This window comes from Aspergillus thermomutatus (genome assembly GCF_002237265.1).
Source record: "Aspergillus thermomutatus strain HMR AF 39 chromosome Unknown NODE_4, whole genome shotgun sequence".
NCBI classification, from domain to species: domain Eukaryota; kingdom Fungi; phylum Ascomycota; class Eurotiomycetes; order Eurotiales; family Aspergillaceae; genus Aspergillus; species Aspergillus thermomutatus.
This window is the reverse complement of record NW_020798052.1, coordinates 224,697-252,483: the sequence shown is the minus strand read 5'-3', so window position 1 is coordinate 252,483 and position 27,787 is coordinate 224,697. Positions and strand designations below refer to the sequence as shown.

The 27,787-nt window shown below is 52.8% G+C and overlaps 6 protein-coding genes across 6 annotated transcripts; 4 read left to right on the top strand and 2 right to left on the bottom strand.

Moving 5' to 3' along the window:
* Nucleotides 1-381: 381 nt before the first annotated feature.
* Nucleotides 382-2,011, top strand: CDV56_109629 (cytochrome P450; the record flags this gene model as incomplete). Its single annotated transcript, XM_026763248.1, has 2 exons — nt 382-487; nt 543-2,011. 2 exons carry the CDS (start codon nt 382-384, stop codon nt 2,009-2,011), a joined length of 1,575 nt encoding a protein of 524 aa, XP_026618797.1.
* Nucleotides 2,012-2,966: 955 nt separating this feature from the next.
* On the top strand, nt 2,967-5,126 carry CDV56_109623 (NADPH--cytochrome P450 reductase; the record flags this gene model as incomplete). The annotated part of the gene is made up of 1 exon (XM_026763242.1): nt 2,967-5,126. The coding sequence occupies one exon, from the start codon at nt 2,967-2,969 to the stop codon at nt 5,124-5,126; it is 2,160 nt and encodes a 719-aa protein (XP_026618796.1).
* Nucleotides 5,127-5,271: 145 nt separating this feature from the next.
* Nucleotides 5,272-10,112, bottom strand: CDV56_109610 (putative ATP dependent RNA helicase; the record flags this gene model as incomplete). Its single annotated transcript, XM_026763229.1, has 10 exons — nt 5,272-5,496; nt 5,546-5,876; nt 5,924-6,137; nt 6,185-6,569; nt 6,620-6,761; nt 6,811-6,868; nt 6,914-7,635; nt 7,683-8,570; nt 8,627-9,302; nt 9,356-10,112. The coding sequence occupies 10 exons, from the start codon at nt 10,110-10,112 to the stop codon at nt 5,272-5,274; spliced, it is 4,398 nt and encodes a 1,465-aa protein (XP_026618795.1).
* Nucleotides 10,113-10,415: 303 nt separating this feature from the next.
* On the top strand, nt 10,416-20,524 carry CDV56_109591 (putative translational activator; the record flags this gene model as incomplete). Its single annotated transcript, XM_026763210.1, has 12 exons — nt 10,416-10,536; nt 10,620-13,427; nt 13,480-13,674; nt 13,739-17,563; nt 17,624-17,815; nt 17,875-18,030; nt 18,086-18,167; nt 18,227-18,368; nt 18,420-18,973; nt 19,719-19,988; nt 20,111-20,261; nt 20,372-20,524. The coding sequence occupies 12 exons, from the start codon at nt 10,416-10,418 to the stop codon at nt 20,522-20,524; spliced, it is 8,649 nt and encodes a 2,882-aa protein (XP_026618794.1).
* Nucleotides 20,525-21,729: 1,205 nt separating this feature from the next.
* On the bottom strand, nt 21,730-22,977 carry CDV56_109586 (uncharacterized protein; the record flags this gene model as incomplete). The annotated part of the gene is made up of 1 exon (XM_026763205.1): nt 21,730-22,977. The coding sequence occupies one exon, from the start codon at nt 22,975-22,977 to the stop codon at nt 21,730-21,732; it is 1,248 nt and encodes a 415-aa protein (XP_026618793.1).
* Nucleotides 22,978-25,546: 2,569 nt separating this feature from the next.
* CDV56_109581 (uncharacterized protein) lies at nt 25,547-27,216 on the top strand (the record flags this gene model as incomplete). Its single annotated transcript, XM_026763200.1, has 2 exons — nt 25,547-26,920; nt 26,971-27,216. 2 exons carry the CDS (start codon nt 25,547-25,549, stop codon nt 27,214-27,216), a joined length of 1,620 nt encoding a protein of 539 aa, XP_026618792.1.
* Between the last annotated feature and the right edge of the window lie 571 nt (nt 27,217-27,787).

Genomic DNA, 27,787 nt, shown 5'->3' with positions numbered 1-27,787 from the left:
ATGGCTTGCGGAATGAACTCCTCTTATGAAATCAATAACCGATCCTCGCACTTGTCAGCTCTATCTGATGTTCCTTGGTTGCCCCGAAGCATATCGTGGTGGCAAGCCGAAGAGGAAATATTCTCCGCACATGCATGGCAGATCAGAGTCCTTGTAGGAGGAACTATTCTATGCTGATGACATGGCGATTGCCATGACAGTCCGCAGCCCTCCATCTTCGGTTCCCTTACTCAAAGGTCTCATTATAGGTCTTTCTTGTCTTCGAAGATATAAGAGCCTCTGGCCTGTCTACTACGATGTCATGAACCTGATCTTCCGGCTACTAGACTATAGTCTATACTTCTTCTGTTGAGCACAGCCCGCGACCATCAAGTCCGCAACATGTGGTCACTTTTCACAATTGCCCCGTATGCATGCATCCTGGGCCTCCTCCTCTTTATCTATTTCGTTGCCTATCCATTTGTGGAGTACATTCGGGACCCAAAAGGTGAGTTAGAAACCTGTTCTGGTCTTATTCTTATGGCAACGAGCTAACTTGTTAGGCCTCCGGAGATATCCCAACTTCTCCCTCTTCTCAGGCATGTCTGCCATTCCTTTCATGGTGCTCGCATCCCGAGGCTTTCGTTCCATGGAGCTCATGAAGCTACATCGGAAACACCCCGTCCTCCGCACCGGACCCAACACGCTGTCATACGGGGACGTACGTGCCATCAAGGACATCTACGGGCACAACACCAAGTGTGCCAAGGATCCGTCGTACATTGTCACGGCAGGCACACATTACCATCTCGCCGATGTGGTCGACAAGCCCGAACACGCGCGCAAGCGCAAGGTGCTTTCCTCGGCGTATGCGCTCAAGAACCTGGAGACGTGGGAGTACAAAGTCAGCGACAAGCTCGAGCGGCTGATCGCGCACTTTGACCGGGTCTGCACGAAACCGCCCTCGCAGGCTGTGGTGGAGGGCAAGGCGGCGCCGGATCCTGCGGATCTGACTGTGGACTTTCGCGCGTGGACCAACTACTTCACTCTCGATGCCATTGCCGACATTGGTCTCTCGGAGAAGCTGGGCTTCCTGGACAGCGGGAGCGACGTGTGCACTGCCGAGAGAAAAGACGGGACGGCGTACGAGGTCCCCCTTCGCGAGGCACTGTATCCGACCGCCCGCAAGCAGTCGCTGATTCTGTGGAATTACGAATGGTACCCGGTGCTCAACAGGCTGGTGAACGTCATCCCGTTCTTCGGGCGGATGCAGCGCTCGGCAGACCACTGGGACAACATCGTGTGGCGACGAGCATCCGAACGCCTCCGTCGCTATGAGGCCGGCGAGAAACTGGACGATTTCTTCCAGGCGCTGATGGAGGACAAGAACGGGCATGCGAACAACCTGGAATGGGGCGAGATCGTGGCCGAGGTCAACATCATGATGAACGCCGGCAGCGTGACCACCGCCATCGCGATCGCCAACGTCATGTACCAACTCCTCAAAAACCCGCGCTGTCTGGCCAAACTACGCGAAGAAGTCGACGCCGTCCTGGACGACGATGAGATCATCGCCCCCTACGACAAAGTCAAGCACCTCCCCTACCTCCGCGCCTGCCTCGACGAATCCCTCCGCATCTTCCCGCCCACCTCGCACGGCCTCCCGCGCCAGACCCCGCCCGAAGGCATGGAGATCCTGGGCCAGTGGGTACCGGGCAACACCTCGGTGAGCATCTCGGCGCTGGTCGCGCACCGCGACGAGACGGTCTTCCCGCAGGCGGACCGGTACATCCCCGAGCGGTGGCTGGGAGAGGAAGGCAAGGCGCTGCAGCCGTACTTTGTGGCGTTCTCTGCGGGCGCGCGGTCATGTATCGGGCGGAATATCTCTTACCTGGAGCAGACCAAGGCGATTGCCTCGTTGGTGCACCGGTACGAGTTTGCCCTGCCTCATCCTGGTTGGGAGTTGAAGCGGTTGGAGACGATGAACTTGATCTTGGGCGATATGCCTGTGAAGGTGTGGAGGAGACGGTAGACATGATTAACATCGCCATGATATTCCATTGATTCTTTGCATTGAAGATACTCGATAGCATAGCGTAGCCTGCATAGTAGTACATATCGTGCATAGTGCGAACTAGGTACTCGTCCACTAGTACGAAAAAAGATAATCCCACACAATTCCCTCGTCCTCCGTCAACCTCATCCTCATCCTCATTCCTCCCTCATCAAGATACCTCCACAATAAGAAAATGGGCTTCCATCCAATCGAACTCCGCATCCAAGTCCTCTCCCTCGCAGCCTTCGGCGTCGAAACAAAGGCCATAGCAGCAGGGCTGGACATCCCCCTTCGCAGCGTCCAAGAAATCATCCCCCGCGCCAAAGCGCGGGGATTCGACCCCGCAAAGAACCCGCGGGTCAAGATGGAGTATGTGGAAGATGCGGAGCGGTCTGGACGCCCGAAAAGGGGAAATAGGGCGATATCAACGGAGTCGCAGTCGCAGGCTGACTCTGGGTCTGGTTCTGGGCTTGAATCTGAGGCTGAGGCTGGGGGGCGTGAAGTCAGTGCCTGAGGCCGGAGCCGACGAGGGGAGTTTTCCCCGGCGGGGAATGTTTCCATTTAGGGAATGTACAGAACTCCTGTCTGATGTGCTGTCAATCTTCTGTGATATCACCTCTCCTACCTTGGACGCGGATTCCTGCCTTCTTGGTTTATTGCTCTGTGCCCCGCTGCAATGCACGGTCAAAGACCGATACTTGCGCGATGAAGACGCTGTTTGATTGCCGTCGGATGAGATGAAGGCAATGGTCTGTGTTAGCTGGGTCATAGTTTATTCCTGCGATTTTGGAGAGCTGGTCTCGTAAGGAAAGTTACCCCATGCGTGGCGATGACCCTGTTGTCTTTGATGTGCATATATCTGGGCTTCCTCCGAATGTCTCCCAGTAATGACCATTGACAAGTGACTGTATTCATTGTCTACCACTGCATTATGTCGCTTTTCTCTCAGTGGAGCTCGCACTCGCCCGAGATCCTGCGGGAACTCTTCAAAGTAATCACCCCTGCAAGTGTAGCCGACTATGCTGCCTTGACTGTCCTCAGCATCATTGGGGGAACCTATGTCTCCCGAGGCATCCTCTGGGACCAGTCCGATCCTTATCTCCATCCGGTGTACGAACGGCCGCAACTGAAGAATGGCGGCGCGGCTGGCTCCAATGTCAACAAGCAGACCCGTAACATTGCCCAGAAAATGGACGAGACGGGCAAGAACATCGTGGTCTTCTGGGGCTCTCAGTCCGGCACGGCCGAAGGCTTTGCGCACCGGTTGGCTCGCGAGGTCTCGCTGCGGTTCGGCCAGGAGGCCATGACAGCCGACTTATCCGATTACGATCCGGACTCTGTCAGTATGATCCCGGACTCCAAGCTGGCTATCTTCATTCTCTCGACCTACGGCGAGGGCGATCCCAGCGACAACACCGCCGAGTTCTGGGATTGGATTCACAAGACCCAGAATGTCTCCCTGCCCAACCTCCGCTACGCCGCTTTCGGGCTGGGCAACAGCAACTACAAGTTCTACAATCGGGTCGTCGACGTCGTCGTGGAGGCTCTGGATCGGTTTGGGGCCAGGTCGTTGATGCCCGTCGGCAAGGCGAACGATGCCGAGGGCACAACACAAGAGGATTTCATGAGTTGGAAGGAGGATCTGTTCGCCACGTTCAAACAGCAGCTGGGTTTTCAGGAAGGCGAAGTCAAATACATGCCTACGCTGTCCGTCCAGGAAGACGAGTCGCTCGAGCCCATCGACCTTCATCACGGGGAACCAGACAACCGCCGCGACTCGTCCAAATCCGCTGCTCAATGCTCCCCCGTACGGGCAATCGACATCACCAGCTCCAGGGAACTCTTCGCCTCCGCCGACCGCCACTGTCTTCACATCGAACTCGATCTCAGCAGTCAACCCGAGTTCACATACAAGACCGGTGATCATCTGGCCGTCTGGCCGGGCAATCCGGATGCCGAAGTGGACATCCTCCTCAACGCCCTGGGACTTCCCCCTTCTCGCCACGAGGTACCCATCAGCATCACATCGCTCGACCCAGCAACTAAAGTGAAAGTGCCCACCCCCACGACCCCCATTGCCCTCTTCCGCTACTACCTGGAGATCTGTGCCCCCGTCAACCGCGACACTCTCCTCGGACTCGCCCAGTTCGCCCCGACACCAGCAGCCAAGGACTTCCTTCTTCAGCTCGGTCGCGACAAGACCGCCTACGCCAGCTTCCTCACCCACACCCACCTCACCCTCGGCCGGCTTCTGCAGCTCGCCTGCCCCGATACCCCGTGGACGGCCCTCCCCCTCTCCTATCTCATCGAGACTCTCGCCCCAATTCAGCCCCGTTACTACTCCATCTCGTCCAGCAGCGTCCTCGCCCCACGCAAACCATCCATCACGGTCCTCGTCTCCTCCGCCCCGCTCCCGGAGAACCCATCCCAATCCATCCACGGCCTCGCATCCAACTACCTCCTCGCCCTCTCCGCATCCCTCTCCTCGTCCGCCCACCCACACGGCCTCACCTACCCCCTCTCCGGGCCCAGCGCCTGCCTGACCAGCAACAAAATCCACGCCCACCTCCGCCGCAGCCGCTTCAAACTCCCGCTCATGAGCAAATGCCCGCTGGTCATGGTCGCAGCCGGCACGGGGCTGGCCCCCTTCCGCGCCTTCGTCGCCGAGCGGCGCCAGCTGAGCCTCATTGGGAAGGAAATCGGCGAAATGGTCCTGTTTTTCGGGTGCAGGGCCCCGGCCGAGGATTTCATCTACAGAGAGGAACTGGAGGAGATGCAGGCTGCTCTGGGGGGGAAGCTGCGGGTCATCACTGCGTTCTCGAGGGAAGTCGGAGTCGGAGCCGGAGTCGGAGTCGGCTGCCCGAAAGTCTACGTGCAGGATCGTATCGCCGAGCATGGCGCGGAGGTGATCCGGCTGATCGGGGAGGGCGGCAACGTGTATATCTGCGGCCGGGCGGGGATGGCCCGCGAGGTGGAAAAGACGGTGGGGGAGGCGATGAGAGCGGCTAGGGGGTGGAGTGAGGCCGAACTGAACGAGTGGAGTAAGGCGATCAAGAGGAAGAATAAGTGGCAGGAGGATGTATGGGGATAGTTTTTTTGTCATACGATACGATGCCGTTTAGATTTTTATCAGCAATGAGAGCCATGAATCATGAACTTCTATTCTACCCCGGTTGCCCTCCAGCTTGTAATCATATCGTCCATAACCCATCTATTTACTCTACACTAGCAACTGATCATCGCTTCTCGGCAATCCGTTTCCACGCCTGCGAGAAAATCTGCTGCCAGATCCGGACCCACTGCTGCTGTTTGTACGAGAGCACCTTCTGCGGGTCGCGGAACGTGCCCGCGAGGATCTCCCGTATCCGCGCACTGAGGATCTTCAGCGCGAGCATGGACTTCCAGTCGCGGACCGCGAAGCGGATGCGGTTCGCGTCGATGGAGACAACGCCAGAGTACATCTGCAGCCAGTCAATCATTTGCATCTTTGCAAAGGTGAGGAGGGGCTACCTTGAACTCAGCCTCTCCGCACAGCAGCGCAATGGCAAAGTCGTCTACGGCGTTTGTCTCAAAGGCGTTGTAGTTCCGGTTCCGGCCCTGCATGATGTGGTAGTATGAGAGCCATTTCAGGGATGCGTCGGCCTGCTTGTTGACGGACGTTGGGTGCAGGGTGACGGACTGGTTGTTGGCGACGTTGCGCCAGCCTTTGCCTTCGCGGGTGAGCAGTTTCGGGTAGAAACTCCAGGCGATGACCGAGTTGACGACGACGTCGTTGCTGCTGTTCGTGTCGTAGTCCTCGGGGATGGTGAAGAATTGCCGTTGGCGGCCGCCCGATCGTGCTCTGCGTTGTGTGAGCTCAAGACAGACACAGGCTAGGGGTGAGAATACCTGTTCAGAGAAGTCTTTTGTGTCGGATCTAAGCTGAGGAGCCCTGCGTCTGCAAGGGAGACTATGAGCTGCATCTTGATGTCTTCGATGCTCAAAAGTGTCTGCGAACTGAGAAAGTTCTTCCGGCAAAAGGCATACTCGTTGGCCCCCGGCGTACTTCTCGTGCGCTTCCAGGCGCAGTATGCATTGTACACGGTCAGGAGGTCGGAATCGCCTGGACTAGAATTAGCATAGACCTCGCTTTATCAACAAGTCACCTACCCCTCTTGAATGAGAGCCTCGCAAGATCTTTCTGGTTGTTGGACCCCATAGTATTGACAAAAGGCGATTTGGATGAGAGAATGGCGGCAATGCTAACGCAAGCGTCTAGGCACTTGAAGAACACGCCATGGATGATCAACTTTCCGAGGAAGACGTCCAAGGGCAATTTGGCAAGCTGCATGCCCAGAGGAGTCAAGCTCTCCGAGTTTGTGAGAGCTTTGACTTCTTTCAGCGAGTCAATCGCACGGCGTATGTTCTTGGACGATGGTGGATCCAATGCCTCGAGTAGAGTCTGCTCCACTTCGCCGAGTTTACAGATCTTTACACGCAGCACAAGATCTTGCAAGGATAGCCGAAGCATCTCGGGCGTCTGCTGCTCTGCGAGCTGTGTGGTTGTCAGTATCAGATGAGTAAACGACAGGATATTGAACATACCAGCTTATCATGTCGATGCTTGGTGAACATGTGGAAACAAATACCGCTCTGGACTCGTCCAGCTCTTCCTCGGCGTTGTTTTGCATTGGCACGCGAGATAAAGGTCTCCACAAGCCTCGAAAGCTGTCGTCTCTCGTCAAACCTAAAATGTGTCAGCAGAGTCTTGCCGGAAATCACTACATGATACCCACCGCATCGTCTTTTCCTTGCCAGCATCAATGACTGCCGTGATATCCGGGATGGTAATACCTGAGAAGTCAGCATCTGATCAGCGTGGCAGCATTGCAAACATACCTGTCTCTGCAATATTTGTGGCAATTACAATTTTTCTCGTGCCCTCCGGAGGCACAATAAAGGCCTTTTCTTGGTCTTCGCTGGCAATGGAAGAGTGAAGTGCATGTACAATCCAGCCGGTTTGGAAGATAGGATCTGAGAGAATCTCATCGTTCAGACGACGAATTTCCGCCATGCCGGGCATGAAGACCAGGATGGCTCTGCTGTAGGGTGCCATCTCCGGTGTCGACGCGAGTTTCACAAGCAATTTTTTGATGAGCTGGTAGTCGAGACGATACTCGTCAAAATTGAGCACCGTTTCGCGAGTTTGCTTGGAGTATCCTTCGAGAGTGGCCAGCAAGCCACCAGCTGTGTCGCCTTCCCCATTCTCCGACGGCGTATCGTCCACATCTTCATCAAACACGGCATTCGCCTCGTTTTCCAGTAGGCGATAGTTGGTCAGCTCGATCGCATCCTCCAAGTACTTCATCTCGACAGGAAACATCCGTCCAGGTATATTCAGCACAGGAACGCCACCGAGGTATGAAGAAAAACGTTGAGCCTCGAGGGTAGCCGACATCAGTATCAACTTCAAGTCTGGCCTTTTCTGCATCAGCCGCCGGAGCACAATCAGAAGAAAATCGCTGTCAATGGACCGTTCATGAACCTCGTCAAGAACAACATGAGAAATGTCCTGAAAGTCGTCGGGACGCTCCAACATCCGTACTACCACTCCAGTTGTCCTGCATCAGATCAGTATGACTTCTGAAAGTCGGGGCATGATACATACGCAAATACCAGTCTCGTGGACTGGCTGACTTTGCTTTCCAACCTAACAGCAAAACCAATCAGAGACCGGGCCGTCCCAACGTCTGCCTTGCTCTCCCCAAGCTCCTCACTGACTCTGCGCGCCAGGGATATAGCAGAGATCCTCCTAGGCTCCGTCACATAAATCTTGCAAGGGCGACCTTGTTTCAACTCGTGCTCAAGGATGAATGAAGGTATTTGTGTGCTTTTCCCACTTCCCGTCTCACTGCAGATGATAAGGGCACGATGTGTGTCGAGCGTGTTGAGAATTTCGTCCTTGAACTCCCAGATCGGCAGGTTCATCCGTCCCTGAACCATGTGTTGGAAGGATGGTGTCGAGGATTTCTCCGCCCATATTCTCTTCAACTGCTCATCAGACTCCTGGACCCTGGCGCCGACCCTTCCAGGAGACTCGGCTTTGCCAGCTGCGCCATTCCTCCGTCGAAAATTATCCGACAGTACAACATCATCTTCAAAGGTACCCTGGTTCTCTTGAATCAGCGTCCTGAGGCCCTTGACAACTTGTTTGTCAATTTCCTCCTCCTGGAGCTTCTTGACGTCCGCCAACTCAGTCCAGAAATCCCGCCAAACGGCCGGCAGTCGCAGATAGGCTTTTCCTTCTTTGGAGTTTTGCGGGAATAGAATGAAAAGAGCTATTGTAGACACAAAAGCCTCTGCCTGTTGAGAGGTAGATGTAGCAACCGACTCCATAGATACAAATGTCGTGTAAGAGTTCGACTTATGTGTGATCATATCCACTTCCAAGGGAAAAGGAACCTCTTGAGGTTTTGACCACCTGACTTCAACTGCCTTTCGATTCGTATGTGATGAGGGTGAGAAGTCTTTATATGTAACCGTACATCCGGTATCCCTAAAGCACGATGAGTTCTTTGATCTACCACAAAAGAAGCGCCTGCAGGTTCATACCTGGACTTGCAAGTCTCTTCCAAGACCCGTCGAGGACTAAGCCCGGTCCATTTACCGAAGTCACGCATTGTGACAGAGGCTTTTTTGAGCTCCTCTGTAATGACACCAGTCTCCAAAATTGGTTCTTCAGCAGTCTGGAACATATCTCCAAGAAGATCTGCAGTGTCTCCGTTGTCTTCCATGAGTCCGGCACTGCTCTCTGCATCGGTCGATGCCTCAACCGATGCCTCATCCGGCTTCTTGACCTCTGATTCCACAGACGCACCCTTTTCCTCGTCGCGAGCAACACGTCGGGAGAATGCTGCTTCCCTCCTCAAATCATCAAGCTTCTCCCTCCACCGATACTCGGCCTCATCGCGGTCAAACAGCACGTCATTCTCAATGCTTGCAAGCCTACGCTGGAGTCTCGCGACTTGGGGATCCTCTATGGTGACATTTGCCTGCTCACGACCCAATTTTTTGCCCTTCTTTGGCTGATCGAACAATTCCGGTCGCAGATCGTACAGCTTAGTTTGCAATTCCAAGAATTTTGGAAGCAAAGTGTCAGGATCAAGAGAGCTATCAGAGTCGTACGGACTTGAGGCGGCAGGAGTGACCATCTTTACGTTCCTCAACTTCTTCGGCTTGTTGTCGACCTTCGTTGCCTTTGCCGGCGAGGGTTCTGTCGGCTGGCTCTCTATTGGTCGTTAGCCTCTTACACTCCGTAAATGGTCACAGCTTAAATTTTACCGGAAAAAAAAGAGACGAGTCGGTCCGACTCATTGCGTGTTTGAGCACTTGACTGTGTATAAGATGGTAGTTCCGCGGGAAGGCAGTGCATGGCAAGCCAATCCAAAGACTCGTCCAGATTCGAAACCACATCTCTATTAGAACTCGTAGAAGTACCGGGAGAGTAGAGCAGCACATGTTTCAATGTCTCCTCGACTTTCGCTTCGGGGAACCCAAGTTTCATGAGCGTCTCCCGCAACGTCCAAAGTCTCATGTACAGCTCTTCCTCAGAGCTCGACTTCTTCAAGCTACTTGATTCGCGTCCTGACGGGGGGCTGAGTTCGCGTTCTTCCGCTTCGGCAAGGCTGAGGATTGATTCCTGCGCTTCTTTAGGAAACCACTCCAGAAGACTCAGAGAGACGGCCTGTTGCCGCAAGACCCTCCGCTCAGTTTCGAACTTTGCGACTTGACGGGCGGCATCATTCTTGCACTTGGCAGCAAGCTTTTCAACCAGTAGCTGCAACTCCGCATTCTCCAAATGTTTCTCAAGTTCCTCCGGCGAGTAGTTCTGTAGGGAGGAAGGCTCTCGCTTCTCGGTCGGTGGCTGGCTCGGTTCTGCGGGTGTTGGCCGGTCACTCTCAGTGACTGATCGGGAATCAGCGGTCGATGCGGGGGTCGTCGAGTCCACCGACTTCGGTTTCGAGGGTACGGAAACGGTTGCAAAGCCCCGAGCAGGATTGGAAGCCGGTTTCTTCTTTCGTTTGTTGTTGGAGGGCATGACTCTCAAGACCAAGGTCCGCCTGGCTCAGAAGGGTCCCAAAAGAGACACGATTAAGACCGATTCAACCCCCCGAGTCACACAAAAATTGGACTCGAGATATCGACAGAGGTCCTTGGGCCCGCAGTTGTTTTAATATGTGAGTGCGAGCGTTGAATGATGAAAAAGTCTCCATGGGCGCGAGAGAGGGCCGATGATGTCGGCTGCGGTAGACGGAGCTCCTCCCCCACAACGTCGAAAACTCTTATGACAACATTGCGGGAAGGCTTCTAGCGAACGCCGACATGCTTCAGTCCACCTAATATGGACGACTTTCCATGGGAACAGGTGAAATCAGGAGACCTGGAGAGCCTGCGAGTCGCTCTCTTTTCGAGTTCGACTGCTCGCAGAACTCGTGCTCTCCAGGAGCTCCGCGATAGAATTGGTAAGTTGGTTGTTGCCCACCCCTCCGAATCAGCCCTCCAGCATGGACATTGCTCACACGCTCTGTTCTTTTTCGACATTCAGGCTTTGAATTACCACAAGAAGCCCGTCAGCCTCTTCTCGGACTCCTCTTTACAACCTATCCGCTCTACGTCGATCGCCCTTCTCGACAAGCCGTCCAGCAATGTCTGCGTACACTACTCAAGGCGCCCGTTCCGACCGATGATCTGAAATACCTCACCCAGAAACTGTTCACAGAGGCTTCTAAACCTGGATTGGCTCCATCTTCCGCGTTTGTCCTGCTGGAATGGTGCTCCCTTTTGCTGCAGATACTGAAGAATGACTCGGACACCCCTCTGTCGATCGTACTGGACATTGTCGCTGTGGATGCAAAGGCTCTTGAAACCTGTCTTGCAGCTGGTCCCAAGCCAACAGTGAAGCAGTCTGCCCTTACTGTTACGAGACGTGCTCTACGCGCCGTTTTCTCGTCAGACAATTGGGGCGAGGACGCTGTCCGCCAGTCCGTCGCTCGGCTGACTGGTGACTCGGCGTCGGGGCAGAAGAATGCGCCCTTCCTCGGTGTCATTTCTGGTGTATGTGCTCGCTTGCCGAACAGGAAGGCCGTCCTGGAAAAAGAGAAGAAATTGATCCTCGCATACTACGCCAAAGAATTGATCGGCTCAAAAGCTGCAGTGCCCAAGCACATCGCAAGTGGCTTGTCTGACTTCTTCGCCTCTTTTATTAGCTACGACGACTTCACATCAGAGCTAGTACCTCCTCTTGAGAAATCCCTCTTGCGTGCTCCAGAGGTGGTATTGGGTGGATTGGTGCCTTCACTATGCTCTTCGTTGCCGGAGGACTTCGACCTGTCCGAGGTTCTGTTCTCTCGGCTCCTGAAGCCCCTTCTCTCCAGCATGAAATCAAACAATGCCACTATCAGGCAAGGTGCTGTGCAGTCTCTTGAATCCATCCTCTCAAAGTCTAAAAATGAGAGCTGGCTTGTCAAGATTGCCGGTGAGATCATCGGACCCCTCAAAACCCAGAAGATCACTAGTCCCGAGCATCGTGCCGTGTATGCTCAGGCGATCTGTGCTATCCTGCCTACTGAGAGTGTCTCTAAAGACATAGTGCAAGGGTTTTCTCCTGTCTTCTCGCGGGAATCTAATGAAGTAGCGTTGGAACAAGAAATTATAGCCCTGTGCAAGCACCTCACTTTCCTCCTGCAATCCAAAGTGAAAGTTAGTGACGATGTCATCAATGCCATCATCAAAGGAATTGCAGATAAGCGTATCCCATTCCGGAAGCTATGGCAACTGATTGTTGGAGACGTCTTCTGGCGCATTGAGGCATCAACTCTGGCTAGCTCCGAGGTTGAACCATTTGTCACCAAGTTCCTAAACAAGATGAAGGATTTGTTCAAGGAGGTAACTTCAAATCCTCTACCTTCGGCTCAGAATGGCTCTTTATCCGCGGCATTTGTATACCTTGCCCTCTACGAGCGGGCTTCTGCAGCCCAGGGCTTAGACAAGGCGGACTGGGAGACCACTGTGGCACAGTCGATGCTCCTCAGTCCAAAGCCTTCTTTTCTTTTGAACCCTAAGGCTTATACCAAATTAACCTCACAAGCAGAGATCCAGTGGATGGTTCGCGCGCTTGTGGCTGTCTCGTCGGGATCCAAGTTTGAGAGCACTGAAGATGCACCCAAGGTTGCATGGGCTCAGGCATTCATTTACGCTATCACGGCTCCCGGACTTCGCACAAACTTCCGGGAGGAAGCTGCTCATGCGCTTTCGGGAGCTCATCTGCAGAGATCGGAAACGATGGGTCGCGTGGTCACTGAAGCTCTGTGGACGTGGATTCTCGCCTTGAGAACGGCGGAGAAAGAGTCTGCCGCATTGTCTGCAGGACCGGCAAGTGAGAAACTCCTTCACCTCGTTGCGAAGGCCATCTGTCCTTCTGCTGCCGATATACAGTCCGATAAGATTCGCTCTGATCTGAAACTTCAACTCGTTCAGCTTCTTGTACTTTGCAGGCCAGAACTGATTCCCAATGTTTCATGGATTGCACTGTGCTTAAGGACTGGTACAGATCCTGGTGATCTTGTTCGTGAATATCCAGATGATTTTATGAAGCAATTGACGCAGGTGCAGGAGGTTGGTTTTCAGTTGTTCATCCAGAATAGAAAACAAGACGCTAATTTGGCGCAGGACCCCATTCAGTCGAAAGTCCCTGCGATAGATGCCGCTATCTGGAGTGCTGCAGGGGACCTGGCGTTTGTAGCACCAGACACTATGGTTCCTCGTCTGATTCGGCAGATCAGGGACGATTTGGATGTATCGCGTCTTTCCAGGTTCACACCAACCGATGTAGCCATTGCCCGCACCCCGGAGGGAACCATGTTCGTTGATGTCCTGAACACCAAGTCGAAGCAGCCAACATTTGATAAGAACACAAAAGACTACGACACCCTTAAATGGGAAGAAGAGCTGCGGGCGCAATTAGCCCAGAAGAAAGGTCAAACGCAGAAGAAGCTGACCGCAGATGAACACGCGAAGGTCAAAGCTCAACTTGCAAAGGAATCCAAGATTCGTGAGGAGGTCCTGCAGGAGGTGAAGAGAGTCGAAAGAGGCGCCGGCATCATTCAGGGGCTTGCAAGCGGGCCAGCCGTTGATGCTGATGGATGGATCAACCCGGCTGTAAGCTCGTTGCTGTCTCTGGCGCGAGCTGGTGTAGGCTTGTTCGCCGGTGACGTCGTTTCCAAAGCGTACGTGAAATGCGCTGAGAAAGTCTCATCGCGTCTGGGTCCCCTTCGCCCTTTTGTTGGTGTCGCAACACTACGAGCAATTGGCAGATCCCATCTTTCTCCTGAGATGGAAGCCGAACCACTCGGAGGTGAGTTTTCAAATATCATTAGCAGTTCAGGCACCTATTGACCATTTGGCAGGGCTTGTTACAAGAATTCTTTACCGCCTTCGTTTTGCTTCTGAACAGCGCCCATTCGACATGACATCCTTGGCATATATCCTTCCCTTGATATTCATGGTTCTGAGCCGCAATGGCATCGAAGAAGTCAAAGGAGAAGAAGAAGGAGAGCAGTTGCTTCTGGCGCTTGAATTCCTGTCCTTCCACTCAGGCTCATGTGAGTTCTGGCATCGCTCAAGAAGCCTCACTAGGACTGAGAATTGCTAACGCTTCATGCACAGTCACTGATAACCGTCTTCCGCGCATTGAGGTCCTGGATCACCTGCTTACTGCCATGCAAAAGTTTACCCAGCACTACAAGTTGATCAAGGATACCCTGTTTGATTTTTGTAGATGCATTTCATCCAACATCACCAATGATGAGCTTAATGTTCTCCTACAAGGCACCATTATTTCAGATACATCCGTCCGAACCTCGGTGCTCCAGGTTATCGAGTCTGAAATTGATCTGACTGACCTGGACTTCTCTGAGCACATCTGGTTAGGCTGTCACGATCAGGTGGAGGAGAACGCGGTAATTGCTGAAAATATCTGGGAAGAAAATGCCCTCGAGATTGACGAGACTTCCTACGGGAAAATCATTCCGTACCTCTCCTCCAAGGACTCCCAACTCCGAGGCGCTGCTGCCCGCGCGTTGGGCCATGCAGTGGAGCTCAACCCGTCCGTTTTCGGGGATATCGTCCAGCAATTACAGTCGATGTATGAGGAGGAAGCGAAGCCCAAGCAGCCCGCGAAGGACAAGTATGGAATGCCGCTCAAGGCGGATACGACCGACCACTGGGAATGCCGCAGTGGCATCGCCCTCGCTTTTGGTGCCATGACAAACAGTTTCGAAGGCGATCAGATTGTTTCATTCCTTCGGTTCCTGATTGAAAGAGGCCCCTTGATCGACAGAAGCTCTGTGGTGAGATCCCAAATGGCTGACAGCGGCAGATCCGTTGTCGCCTCGCGCGGCCAGCAGAGGGTTGAGGAGTTGATGCAAATGCTCGAAACCACTCTGGAAACTTCAGACAAAGGGAGCCAGACATCGGATCTTCTCAATGAAGCAGTGGTTGTTCTGTACGGTTCTCTGGCTCAGCATCTCAAGTCGGACGATCCGCGGTTGCAAACAGTCATCAAGCGACTTCTGGCTACACTCCCGACTCCGTCGGAAACTGTGCAATCCGCCGTCTCCGGATGTCTTCCGCCGCTCATTCGTCTCTGCGGGCCAAAGAGCGGAGAATATGTACAAGAGATGCTGGATCAACTATTGCAGACCAAGAATTATGCTACCCAGCGTGGCGCGGCTTACGGTCTGGCTGGTATCGTTCATGGAAGGGGCATCTTCACTCTGCGGGAGTACCAGGTCATATCTCACCTGAAGGACGCCACTGAGAATAAGAAAGAGGCACATCAGCGGCTGGGTGCCCTGTTGGCGTTCGAGCTCTTCGCGACCATCCTCGGACGCACCTTTGAACCATATGTCATTCAGATCGTCCCCCAGCTCCTTGCTGGTTTCGGTGATCCCAGCATCGACGTTCGCGATGCATGCCTCGACGCAGCAAAGGCTTGCTTCTCCAATCTCAGCTCCTATGGAGTGAAGAAGATCCTCCCTACCCTCCTCGATGGTCTTGACGACACACAATGGCGCAGTCAAAAGGGAGCCTGCGATCTCCTTGGAGCAATGGCTTATCTCGACCCGCAGCAATTGGCAGCAAGCTTGCCCAACATCATCCCTCCTCTTACTGTGGTGCTCAATGACACTCACAAAGAGGTGCGCAACGCCGCAAATCGCAGTCTGCAACGATTCGGTGAGGTCATCAGCAATCCCGAAGTGAAGGGCTTGGTCAATGTGCTTCTCAAGGCCCTTAGTGATCCGACCAAATACACAGATGAGGCTCTGGATGCTCTTATCAAGGTCTCATTCGTTCATTACCTAGACTCTCCCTCTTTGGCGCTTGTTGTCCGTATCCTTGAGCGCGGTCTTGGCGACAGATCGAATACCAAGAGGAAGTCTGCACAGATCATTGGCAGCTTGGCTCACCTTACGGAGCGGAAGGATCTTATCTCTCACCTGCCCATTATCGTTTCTGGTTTGCAGTTGGCCATCGTCGATCCAGTGCCTACTACTCGTGCCACCGCGTCCAAAGCTCTCGGCTCACTTGTCGAAAAGCTTGGAGAGGATGCACTACCCGATCTCATTCCGAACCTCATGTCTACGCTCAAGTCGGATACCGGCGCTGGCGATCGTTTGGGATCCGCACAAGCTCTTTCGGAGGTTCTGGCGGGCCTGGGAACGACCAGACTGGAAGAAACACTGCCAACAATCTTGCAGAACGTCTCAAGCTCAAAGGCGGCTGTTCGGGAAGGATTCATGACGCTCCTTATTTTCCTGCCTGCCTGCTTTGGAAACAGTTTTGCGCCTTATCTTAGCAAGATCATCCCTCCCATTCTCGCGGGATTGGCAGATGACGTCGACTCCATTCGGGAGACCTCTCTCAAGGCTGGTCGTCTGCTGGTCAAGAACTTCTCTTCCAAGGCTATCGACTTGTTGCTTCCAGAACTTGAACGCGGCCTTGCGGACGATAGCTACCGTATCAGGTTGAGCTCTGTTGAACTGGTGGGTGACCTCCTCTTCAGCATCACGGGTATCACAGCCAAGGCAGATGCGGAGGAGGAAGAGGAAGAGGCTGCTCAGGCCGGACAGTCGTTGCTCGAGGTTCTCGGCGAGGAGAGGAGGAACAAGGTCTTGTCCGCTCTGTTCATTTGCCGCTGCGATACTTCTGGTCTTGTCAAGAGCGCAGCGATGGGCGTTTGGAAGTCGCTTGTCGCTTCACCCAGAACGCTAAAGGAGATGGTGCCTACTTTGTCGCAATTCATCATTCGGCGTCTTGGTTCATCAAACATGGAGCACAAGGTTATCGCCAGCAATGCGCTTGGAGATCTTATCAAGAAGGCTGGCGAGTCTGTGCTCGCTACTTTGCTGCCATCTCTGGAGGAAGGCCTCCGCACGTCACCCGATGTGGATGTGAAGCAAGGTATCTGCATTGCTCTGAGAGAGCTCATTGCCTCTGCGTCTCCTGAAGCTCTGGAGGACTACGAAAAGATCCTCATCTCGACCGTTCGGGTTGCCCTTGTTGATAACGACGAAGACGTTCGTGAAGCGGCAGCAGAAGCCTTCGATGCACTGCAGCAGATTCTTGGCAAGAAGGCTGTTGATCAGGTCTTGCCCCATCTCCTGATGCTCCTGAGAAACAACGAGGATGCTGAGCAAGCGCTGTCGGCACTACTGACGCTCCTTACCGAGCAAACAAGGGCTAACATCATTCTACCCAACCTGATCCCGACACTTATCACTTCACCTATCTCTGCCTTCAATGCTAGAGCCATCGCTTCTTTGGCTGAGGTGGCAGGTTCGGCCATGACGCGCAGATTGCCCACGATTCTCAACTCCTTGATGGACAACATCCTGTCAACTTCGGACGAGGATCATCGGAAAGAATTGAGCAGCGCGTTCGATACCGTCTTGGTGTCTGTGGATGAATTCGATGGTCTGAACGTCGTGATGAACGTCATGATGAGTCTTCTGAAACACGATGACCACAGACGCCGCGCCAGCGCTGCGCTCCATCTAAGCAAGTTCTTCTCGGAAGCCGAGATCGACTACTCCAGGTACTACCAGGATCTGATTCGTGTCCTGCTCATTTCCTTCGACGACAGCGATAAGGAGGTTGTCAAGGCAGCTTGGACAGCACTCAGTGGGCTCACATCTCACATGCGTAAAGAGGAAATGGAAGTCCTCACCATTCCAACACGCCAGGTCCTGCGGCAAGTGGGTGTGCCTGGAGCCGATCTGCCAGGTTTCAGCTTGCCGAAGGGTATCACTGCCATTCTGCCAATCTTCTTGCAGGGTCTCCTCAACGGCAATGTGGAACAGCGTACGCAGGCGGCACTGGCCATTGGCGATATCATCGACCGTACCAATGCAAACTCGCTGAAGCTTTTCGTTACTCAAATTACTGGTCCTTTGATCAGAGTGGTTTCTGAACGTTCAGTGGAGATTAAATGTAGGCTCATATAGGGTTGAATTTCTTGATCATTCATGGGATGGGACTGACCAGGACTAGGTGCCATCTTCTTCACACTTAACAAGCTTCTTGAGAAGATCCCGATGGCAGTCAAGCCATTCCTGCCACAACTGCAACGTACGTTTGCGCGAGGTTTAGCCGATTCCACCAGCGAGACACTGCGTAACAGGGCTGCCAAGGGTCTTGGAATCTTGATCACCTTGACCCCTAGGGTGGATCCTCTCATTGCAGGTAGGTCAATTAGTTTATGCGATAATTTAATAGCAGCCGGATTACTAATTTTCGACCAGAATTGATTACCGGTACAAAGACAGATGATATCGGCGTCAAGAATGCGATGATGAAGGCACTCCAAGAAGTCGTCGGCAAAGCTGGCGCAAATATGAGCGAGGCTTCGAAGAATGCTATCCTTACACTCATTGACGATGATGCCAGCGATTCGACTGGTAGGTTGATACTCGAGTCTGACAAGATCACCGTGCAGGTCTAACTATTCAGTAGATGGAGTTGCTATTACGAATGCCAAATTGCTTGGTGCGCTGGTGAAGGTTCTTCCCCCGGCTATCGCCAGCCCACTGATCAAGTACGTCTATCCTTCTGTGGCCTTCGATTTTAGGAGCAGTGCTGACATGGTAAACCAAGGAACCGTGTGCTCACAAGCCATATGACACACGCATCTATTCTGGGCCTGAACGCCTTGCTGGTTGACTCGCCGTCGTCTCTGACTGAGAATTACGCTGCCGAGACCCAATCGATAATTTGTCAGGGCGTCTCGAACAAGGATGTAAGTCACTCCCTGGTCTTTCAGCCCCGGGTGGTTCTGATTCTGTGACAGCCTTTCATTGCCGAGAACAGCGTCCTCGCTGCCGGAAAGTTCCTGTTGATCGAGGATGAGAGCCGCAATTTCGAGACAAACAAGGCCATCTTCGAAGCACTAGCGCCCTGCATACAGGCGGGCGTGCCTCCTGATGTTCGCCGACTCACTTTGGTGGTCTTGCGAACGGTGAGCCGACTTCACCCAGAACTGACCCGGCCTCATCTGGCTCTGCTTGCACCACCGATTTTCGGCTGTGTTCGTGATGTGATCATCCCCGTCAAGCTCGCTGCTGAAGCGGCGTTCCTGTCACTCTTCTCGGTTGAGGAATCTGAAAGTGCCGTCTTCGACAAGTATATGGCTGGACCCGGGGCGGAACTTCCCCCTGGACCAAAGCGGAGCATGTCAGACTACTTCAAGCGTGTTGCGCTACGTCTCGCCAGCCAGGCTAGAGAACGCAAGGAGGCTGAAGGTGGACAAGGAGGACTGGGCCTGTCCAATGACGAAGTTGAGGACGAGAAGGAACTGTGGAGCGTTGGAAAGGTCGATCTCGGGGAAGGCTCATTTGCCGATGAGTGATTGGGCGCGGTTTACATTCTACCAGCGTTGGCATGAGCGAAATCTATACCCTCCGCGTTTGAGTGTATAGTGTAGTGCAATCTATATTACAAAAGTAACATATGATATGAACGATGATTTTCTTTGCGTTGAACCCTCGCCCTGCCTATATAAGTTCTCGCTCTTCCAGCAAGCCGAGGAATGTCACGTGGTCGGTCTCGGAGACCCGTACCGTGTACGTGACCTGCGAATTCAGGAGAATAGCAAGGAGAATTGAGGGAAAGACATCAATCCGAATGAGCCTTTCAGGTCTTTTCAATGTAACCCAGAAATAGCATGTTCCAAATATCTTTCCAGTCAGATATCATAGGCTGCGTTGACGCTGAGGCTCAATCCGCTTCCCCGGTCGGGACAAGCGTCCGGGGCACAAACCCTAAGGTGGACCCTCTCGCTTAGCAGCACAGTCGCTTAGCTAATCAACCGCCGTATCTCAAACTCCTCACCTGGGAATTCTGCCCGTCGACGAGTGCAACGAACATCATCCGCCAACGACCGTCGATACGCCGACATCAAGATGTGAGTTCCATCTTCAGAATCTGATATTGTCCTTTCATGGGGAAATACTGTCACTTGATGGAATTTTTTCCCACGATCAGCGCTTGGAAATGGCCCATTTTAGGGAAATTTCTCTTTCTGCTGGGGACTCTCCTCGACCGATTCTGAACCTCAGAAAGGCTGACCATGTGGTTTCTCGCTGTACAGGGTCAACCTTCGCACCCAGAAGCGCCTCGCCGCCTCCGTGGTGGGCTGCGGCAAGCGCAAGATTTGGCTCGATCCCAATGAGATGAATGAGATCTCCAACGCCAACTCCCGCCAGACCATCCGCAAGCTCGTCAGCGATGGCCTCATCATTCGCAAGCCCGTCACCATGCACTCCCGCGCCCGTGCCCGTGAGCTCAACGCCGCCCGCAGAATCGGCAGACACCGCGGTCTGGGTAAGCGTAAGGGTACCAAGGACGCTCGTATGCCCAGGTATGCACACTCTGTCTACGGTTGAGGAGGATTTCCGATGGGCTGCCACACGACCTGCCAGTCATATGGGCGATAGAGCATGAATCAAAGAGTCTTTGCTGATGGATGTCTGCGTACTACAGCCAGCTCCTCTGGATGCGCCGCATGCGTGTTCTCCGTCGCCTCCTCGTCCGCTACCGTGCCGCCGGCAAGATCGACAAGCACCTTTACCACGAGCTCTACCACCTGAGCAAGGGTAACACTTTCAAGCACAAGCGCGCTCTCATTGAGCACGTAAGTCTCCCTCTCGATTCATGTGGTTGTTTCTTCAATGAGATGCAATGATGGCGGCTACGAGGCGAATAGAGAGTAGAAGCTGACATACTGCTTTTCGACCCTTACAGATTCAGAAGGCCAAGGCTGAGAGAGCGCGTGAGCGCATGCTCAAGGAAGAGATGGACGCCAAGCGTGCTAAGAACAAGGCCCTCCGTGAGAGACGGCAGGAGCGTATCGAGGCCAAGCGTAACGCTCTGGCCGGCGAGGAGCAGCAGGAGTAAACAAAAAAAGCCATCTGACTTTTTTTTGGCGGTGCGGAGGTTGAACGGGGGGAATCCAATAGCCAACGGGAATCAGGTCGGCCATGTTTGTTTTATGTCTCTCAGGTCTGGCTCGGTGGTTTGATTCTCGTCCGGGACAATGATCAGGGGAAACCTGGAAGATATTTGATACCTGGGATCGGGAAGCAGTAAAATGCTATTCCTCTTTTTTCTCTCCCAAGGAAAAAGAGCAAAGAATGAGAGAGAGAAACCAAAAAAAGGAAAACAAGCTTTCTTTTTCTTCATTTAAAGGAAAACAAATGGCATGGCGCTTTTGTGTGATATGAATCTTTGAATTTCTTCTCTTTTTTTACCACCGCTCTACGGAGTCCTCTTTTCTCTCTCTCTCTCTCTCTCTACCATCCATATCGCATTCAACTGCTCCCCTCCTTCAAGCTCACCAGAGGATTGTCCGAATGTCCTGATTCCCTCTCTCCTCCCCCTGCCCCTCGGTTCAACCTTGGCCCGATCAAAGTTGTTTATCTAATGTCGTAACGCTACCTGAATATCAAATTCCCGGTTCGGTCTAATACTCTTGGGGTAGTCTGAGATGAGGTTGGAGTTATTCCGTCTGTAGTATACCATGTATTTCCACCACCCAGGTTCTTTTCCCTAACCGTCTGGGTAATCGGGTCTCCGTTGTTCCTGCATAGCCGTATGAAATCCTCACCTTTCTGCACCGAGTGCGAATTGGTGGCGTGTTGGTTTCATGTTTGCACGATTGTTGTATTGTATGATATGGAAGGAGTATGTTCAATTTGTACAGTGAAGGTTATTCGCAGTGTTGGAAAATTAAGCTGGGTTACCATGAAGTTGCAGTGGATATATATTTCTGCGAGGCGGACTAAAGATGGGAGCCAGGAGTCACGGTCCTCCCGAACCACATGCCTACAAGAAGTAGGGAGCAGAGATATCTGGTAATTGTTTGACAGAGACTGATACAGAGCGACTGCAATTGCTGCGATTCATAATAAACGAAATTAAATTTTGATTCTACTCGACGTACATTTACATCATCATAACACACCCCTGAAATGATACCTACCAGAATGAAAGATGATGTACAAATACAAGGAAACCCTCCAGCCCAGCTCGTCCTGTAGATAACATTCGTGTCTCATGTCACGTATCTCATTGACCGGGGAGCACTTGAGTGCTTGCGCCAATCAGCCCCTGGGAAGTGCGCCCGAGCTGCGCCCGTGCATCGCGTTCGGAGGGACTTCCAGGTCAAACGGGTCGCTTCGGGTACTGACTCTTGTCACGGATTCATTGGGTCCAGGTGGCCCGAGATCTGAGATGGATATCGGATAGCTCGCTCTTTGTACGCTGCTGCCAAAGCTACTTCGTCCTGGGAGGATAATGGTACTTCCTAGGCTGCGCTCACTACTGTAAATAGACTGCTGGTCCTGGTTTATTTGGAAGCCGAATGAGATTGGTTTGTCGTACGTTGACGGATGCAGCGCTGCGAGGGTTGAAGCCTCGGGACAAAGAGGTTGGTCGCTTGGTATCGAGTGCACTTGTGTTCCACCAATAGCGTCGCGTATGCGTGGTGGCAAGTCAGGAGATACGTCTGATGGTTTTGAAATGGGCTCCGACAGATGAGATGACCCCTTTCTGGCATGAGCATAGGTGGAACCCATGTTCGGTCCCGGTACATGATGGTCCGGAGCAGAAGAAGCGTCCGAAGGTGACGAAGCCCTGGATAAAAAGGCATGCTGGGAGCTTGCCCAGGAGTCTGCGGAGTGCCGACCATTGCGCAGCAGCTTCTCGCTCCCGCCGAAACTTCGACTGTCGCGCGGCTTTCGCCGTCTATAACGACAAATCAGAAAGCATATGAGGAGTATGAGGGCGATAAAGCCCACGGCACCGAAGACGCTGCCCAAAATCGTACGAAGCGTATGACGGTTGCCCACGTCGTCAGATCCGCGACCTGGAAAATCCTGCAAAGGGTTCGTCGCGGAAGGAAATGCTGCGGTGATTGTTTTTGTTGTGGGTGTCTCGACCATAAAACTCGTCTCTGCCGTAGAAGTCGTCAGGGCTTCGGAGCTCGACGGATCAGTCGAGAAACCAGAAGTCTGATTATGAGAGATAAGAGATGGAATGGATCTGTGTATGTCCGTGTTGCTCTCGGGATCTGGTGGAGATTCCGAGAGAGAGGAAGTGGTTGGGAAGGTGGCTGGTTGGGCATCTGAAGGAGCGACGACGAGAAGGGACGATAGCGACACTGCACCAGCGGTTTCCGTACTGGATGGTGGTGCCGTCGTCACTGGTTCTGTGACTTGTACTGAGACTGACAGGAATGGTGTAGGTTCTGCCGCGACGGCGGGCGATGATGCTGCCGCAATTGAACTTCTAGGTACTTTGGTACATCTCAAACCCTGATATAAGAGGATAGAAGGACTGGGCATCGACATTGCGCCAAGCCCACAGGCTGGACGGATGCGACGGTCGCTCTGCTAGAATTGAAGGCCAAGAGCGGTAATTCGAGCATGCATGGATCGATAGTATTGATATGATGAATGCAGGCCCGTCTGATAAAGCACGGCGCGTAGAATGCCCCAGCGACCAGAGGTCAACAAATTGGAAGAACAGTGCTGTGGCCGTCGGAATCGAGCCCGGAGCGAGGGAAGGAATGTATAGGGAACGTAAACGTGCTATATCTTCATGATTGAAGTTTCACTATGCTCCGTGCCAGGAGACGAACGCATTGGCCATAGCAGTTGGGGTTCAGAGGGGTTGCATTCGCGTTGAGCCCTGCTGTTTCACGATTCAACGGTGAAGCACAGGTGGTACACGAAAGTTCAGCGTAGCATTCTAGCCCACTTCGTAGTATATAGATTGATTCTGAGTAGACTGATATTATGGACAGGCGAAAGAATGGAGCAATACAGTCAACATCAAAAACGTGGCGGGATAACGGGGGTTCTTTCTCAGCTCAACCGCGTGTGTTTGGGATCGGCCGGGCGCTTATGGGGATATACAACAGCAGATTGCGGAGAAACGAACAGAGACGAGGATAGAGGCAAGAGGAACCGAGAACTAGGGCTTATTAGTTATTAGTAGTTCGTAGCACCAAAGAGGGAGAGAGTTCAATCAAAGAAGGACCTAAGCAGGGGATAAGAGGTCCTTGACTCGAGGAATTTCATCCGGAAGAAACTGAGTGAGACAAAGCCCATCAAGCCCATCCAATCCTATGAGGAACTATGCAGTGATCAATGTGACGATAAATTGGCTGGGCGTTAGTCTGTCGCATGGGGTGGAAGCGAGAGGCCCCTCCCCAGCCCCTCACACGACGCTCAGTAGCTGGAGATTCGAATCTTCATTTAACGATGATTCAAGGGAGAGCAGCTGCTGCAGATGGCAAGTGGTTTCGTAGCATGTTGGAGTCCTGACTCCTGAATGATGAGGGACTAGACCAGATCCCATGGTCTTGTTGAACGTGAACGTGAATGTGATGAGCATGAATGCCTGCTGTCGATCCATCAAGCGATGGAGGTTTCAGTTGTTGAAGCCGGGTGAACTTTACACAGAGAGGATGATGATGCATTTCCTGATTGGGCCATCAACATCATTCATACACTAGTCTGTATGTGGATTAGTTTCTGGTAGTGCATCATGTGATTCCAGCAGCGGCCCGACTATTGTCCTATATAACTGCCTCAGGCAGCCTTGATGCGATGGCTTGTACTTTGTATGACCCATATTCGTTCAACCTTTGACACGAACCTACCCTGAGTGGTGGCCCGGTGGGTGAAATAACCTAAACTGTGTTGCTCTCGTGAGAAGATGCTCTATATAAATAATTTGTATATGTCGAAAATATCATTTCAAGTCATAACACTGTGTGCCCCTGCCATTCAATGTGGGGTAATCATACATATCCCTCCAAGTCGAAGCCATATAGAGAGAGAGAATGCAACGTGAGGTGGAGAGGCGGTCAATATATAGAGTTTATGAATGGCTGCTTATGTGGGATCGCATATGATTACATAGATACTACTAGAGTACTAATATTTCCTTTGCTCTGCTGGCCCGAGTAACTGTGAGTAGAGAGATGAGATGGCTCCAAAGTACGGAGTACTCCTGGTACCTCTACCAAGTACCTTACCCAGAGGAAGTATACTACCTACTCTCTACTGGTCACATTGATGGCTCACTCACTTTCCCTTCTGATGAGATCTTGAGAATGGTGATAGTGATAATGACGGTTGAACCAGGATGAACTAATGCTGATGCTAATTTGGCCCACCAAGGACCCAGGATTATCGCTTTCCCCTCTTGAGTTCTGACGGGTGGCTTGTTGTCGTACCTTTTCATCCTTGGCCCAGTTGGACATAATTCCTTTCTCTCCACAACAACAATTCATCTTCGACAACAATAATTATTGCAATTCCCCTCATCGTTGTGTTGGTGCATCCTCGTCAACATCAACAACCTCAGTCAATGAAGCGACTGTCATCGAAAGAATTCCATCATTGCTTTTGGTCATGGTAATTCTACTTGGTCATTTGAAGCAGCCGCATTTCCGTTCGATATCCTGCAATTCCATATACAGAGGAGCATGTGATTGATTCTTCACTTTCGTCATTTTCTTCTGTCTTCATACATTGGACATTATCTTAGCTTTTTCGAGCTGGAATACTTGCACTTACCCTTGACAGGCGATACTTAAGCGCAAGCCTGACCAGTATGATGTTCGGTTGGGCCAGTGGGTTGGGTAAGACTTCCCCTCCGACTTGTCCCAGAGAAATCTGTGGTATATACAAGCATACCTTAGGATACAAAAGCTTCATCGATGAATGCCCCATGACAACGGTGCCATCAATGCTCAAAACCCAATGGGTGCTATGCCAGCGTGTCAAGCAATGACTGCATCCTGAGCTTCCCTGCTGTTCGCTGCGGCATTGCTTGAATGCCTGGATTCTCCTGACAAATCAATATTGGTACAGACCATAATGCTAATGCCGCATAGGGTTGCCCTCGATGGGCTCGCCGCCCGAACAAGAAAGACGACCCCCACCTCCTCCAACAAACATCGACTTTCCAGTCTATGACCTGTTAGATGTCCCGGACGACGCATCGGAAACGTCTCTGAGGGAGATATCCAACCTTCTAGCCTCGATCCGCCGGCCGCAGGACATCTCGACAGAGAAGCTGAGAGCTTTCAATCTCAGACTGGAAACAGACATTACTGCCGAGCGCATTGTCCCCCAGGGCTCAAAACTCTTTCCTCCGCTCCCTTGGGAGGCTCGTAACTGTAATGAGACTGAAGACGGCGAGCCGATTTTGATGGACAATGGTAACCCATACCCCGCGACGGACCGATTCGAGATTCTGAAGAAGGAACTGCTCTTGGATAATGATGATGCTTTCCGAGAAGTTGCACGACTACCGCCCAAGGAGGGCCGCCAGCGGGTTCGAGTGGCTCATGCAAGAAAGTTCTGGACGGGGCTGGAGCGAATGGCCCAGTGGTGGGATTCCAGTCTGGACAATTACTTTGAGCGCCCTGCCACCCCTGAACGAGCATCCGACGAAGACAAGATGGAGACAGATGGCGAACCGCAGACATCGGAGATACAGGACTCGACAAGCACGCCTATGGACGTCGACAACCCACCAACAACACAGACCGTCAACGGAACCTCTTCAGACCAGGAAGAGGAGCAGCAAGAGATTGTTCAAAGGTATACTGGCCGCCGCATGGGTACCGGACAGGAAATGCCGGAAGATATTCGGGAGGAGACGGTGCGAGCGCTGGCTGAGATGGCCGCCTGGCCATTTGGCTGCCAAGTAAATATCCCGATGCTCCCACCGCGACTCGCCATCAAGAAACTTCTCTTCCCCATCCGACAGTCCTTCCAGGCTGCCCGATCACCCAAAGACCGACAATTGGCCCGCAGCGGTGTCATGGAAGGCCCTCTCTTTGTTGCCCAATGCCGGCCGGAGACCTCGTTCCGAGGACCTGAAGACGCACCAGGGTCCGGCGCTGGGGAGGTAAGCGACCTGTTTCGGGAGCTCGGTGCCATGCTGCTCGCCGCGCAGGAACGCGGGAGGCAAGGGGCGACGGAAGTGAGGCCCGGCGAGGGCAAGTGGTGGGCGACCAAACCCCGATGGGGCGGAGCGACCCAGCACCCGGAGGACAGCAGCAATGGCGAGGACCAGCCTGCGACGGAGGATGGCAATAACCGCAAGCGCTCCAAATACGAGCATCCATTTGTCGCAACCCGTCGCGCGGGCTCCGGGCGGAAGCTTAGCAATGCCGAGAGGTGGAAGATTGTGCAGCCAGGGCCTAGTCTTTGGGACAAACGGATGAGGTACATTCAGATTGGAAAAGACAAGGACAGTCCATTCGACGATGTATGTGGAATCACCAATGTAGTTGCGAACTCATGCTAATCCGATGCTAGATCTACATGATCTCCTCCATCAATCACCACGTCGCCATTCTTCACCTTCGAATCCACCGTCGGTATCTGGACGTACTCACAACAGGCGAGAGTGACTTCCCGCCGGAGAGCGACACGCCTGATCAGCCCTGGCAGGTTCTCAAGCTTCGGCGAACGAAATGGTACGACTTGTTCGACGCGCAGGAACGCCTCGAGGTGTTTCAGGGCGTGTGGACGATGTTTCACTACCTTTTGCGGAAACAATGACCGTCTTTGACTGACCCATCGACTTGCTTCCAACAACTTAACAAGAGTCCAGATGCAGGTTGAGCATCAACCACATATCATAGTATGCGAACATGATATCTACATTTCCGGCAGAGTACATAGAGCAGCCGCGTTCACTACCCTTCCGAGTCTATGCATGTTTAGATGAAATCAGATCAAGCTAATTAACCTGACGCAAGGGAGAACGGACAAGACCATCAACCGCAATACATGCTGCAAGTCATATTCCCTTACATACTATATGAAGGCCGTATGCAGCACACAAATCATTCCAAATATCTCCCGTACTCATACACACGCAGAGCCATAGACAGTGCAGTCAGCTATACTATGCAACCTTTGCAGCACACAAGTTGTACTTGCTCTACGTACTGCGGAGCAAGGTAGTAATAATTGGTATGGCTGCGGCCATGCTACCCCTTGAAGTAGTGGAACACCCCGTCAGCTTCTATCCCACCCCGAACCTGAGCCAAAGCCAGACCAAGCCATGTGGTGGTGGCTGTGGTGCCACGCCGCACCAGCACACGACTATTCGCATCTGTGCTGAATG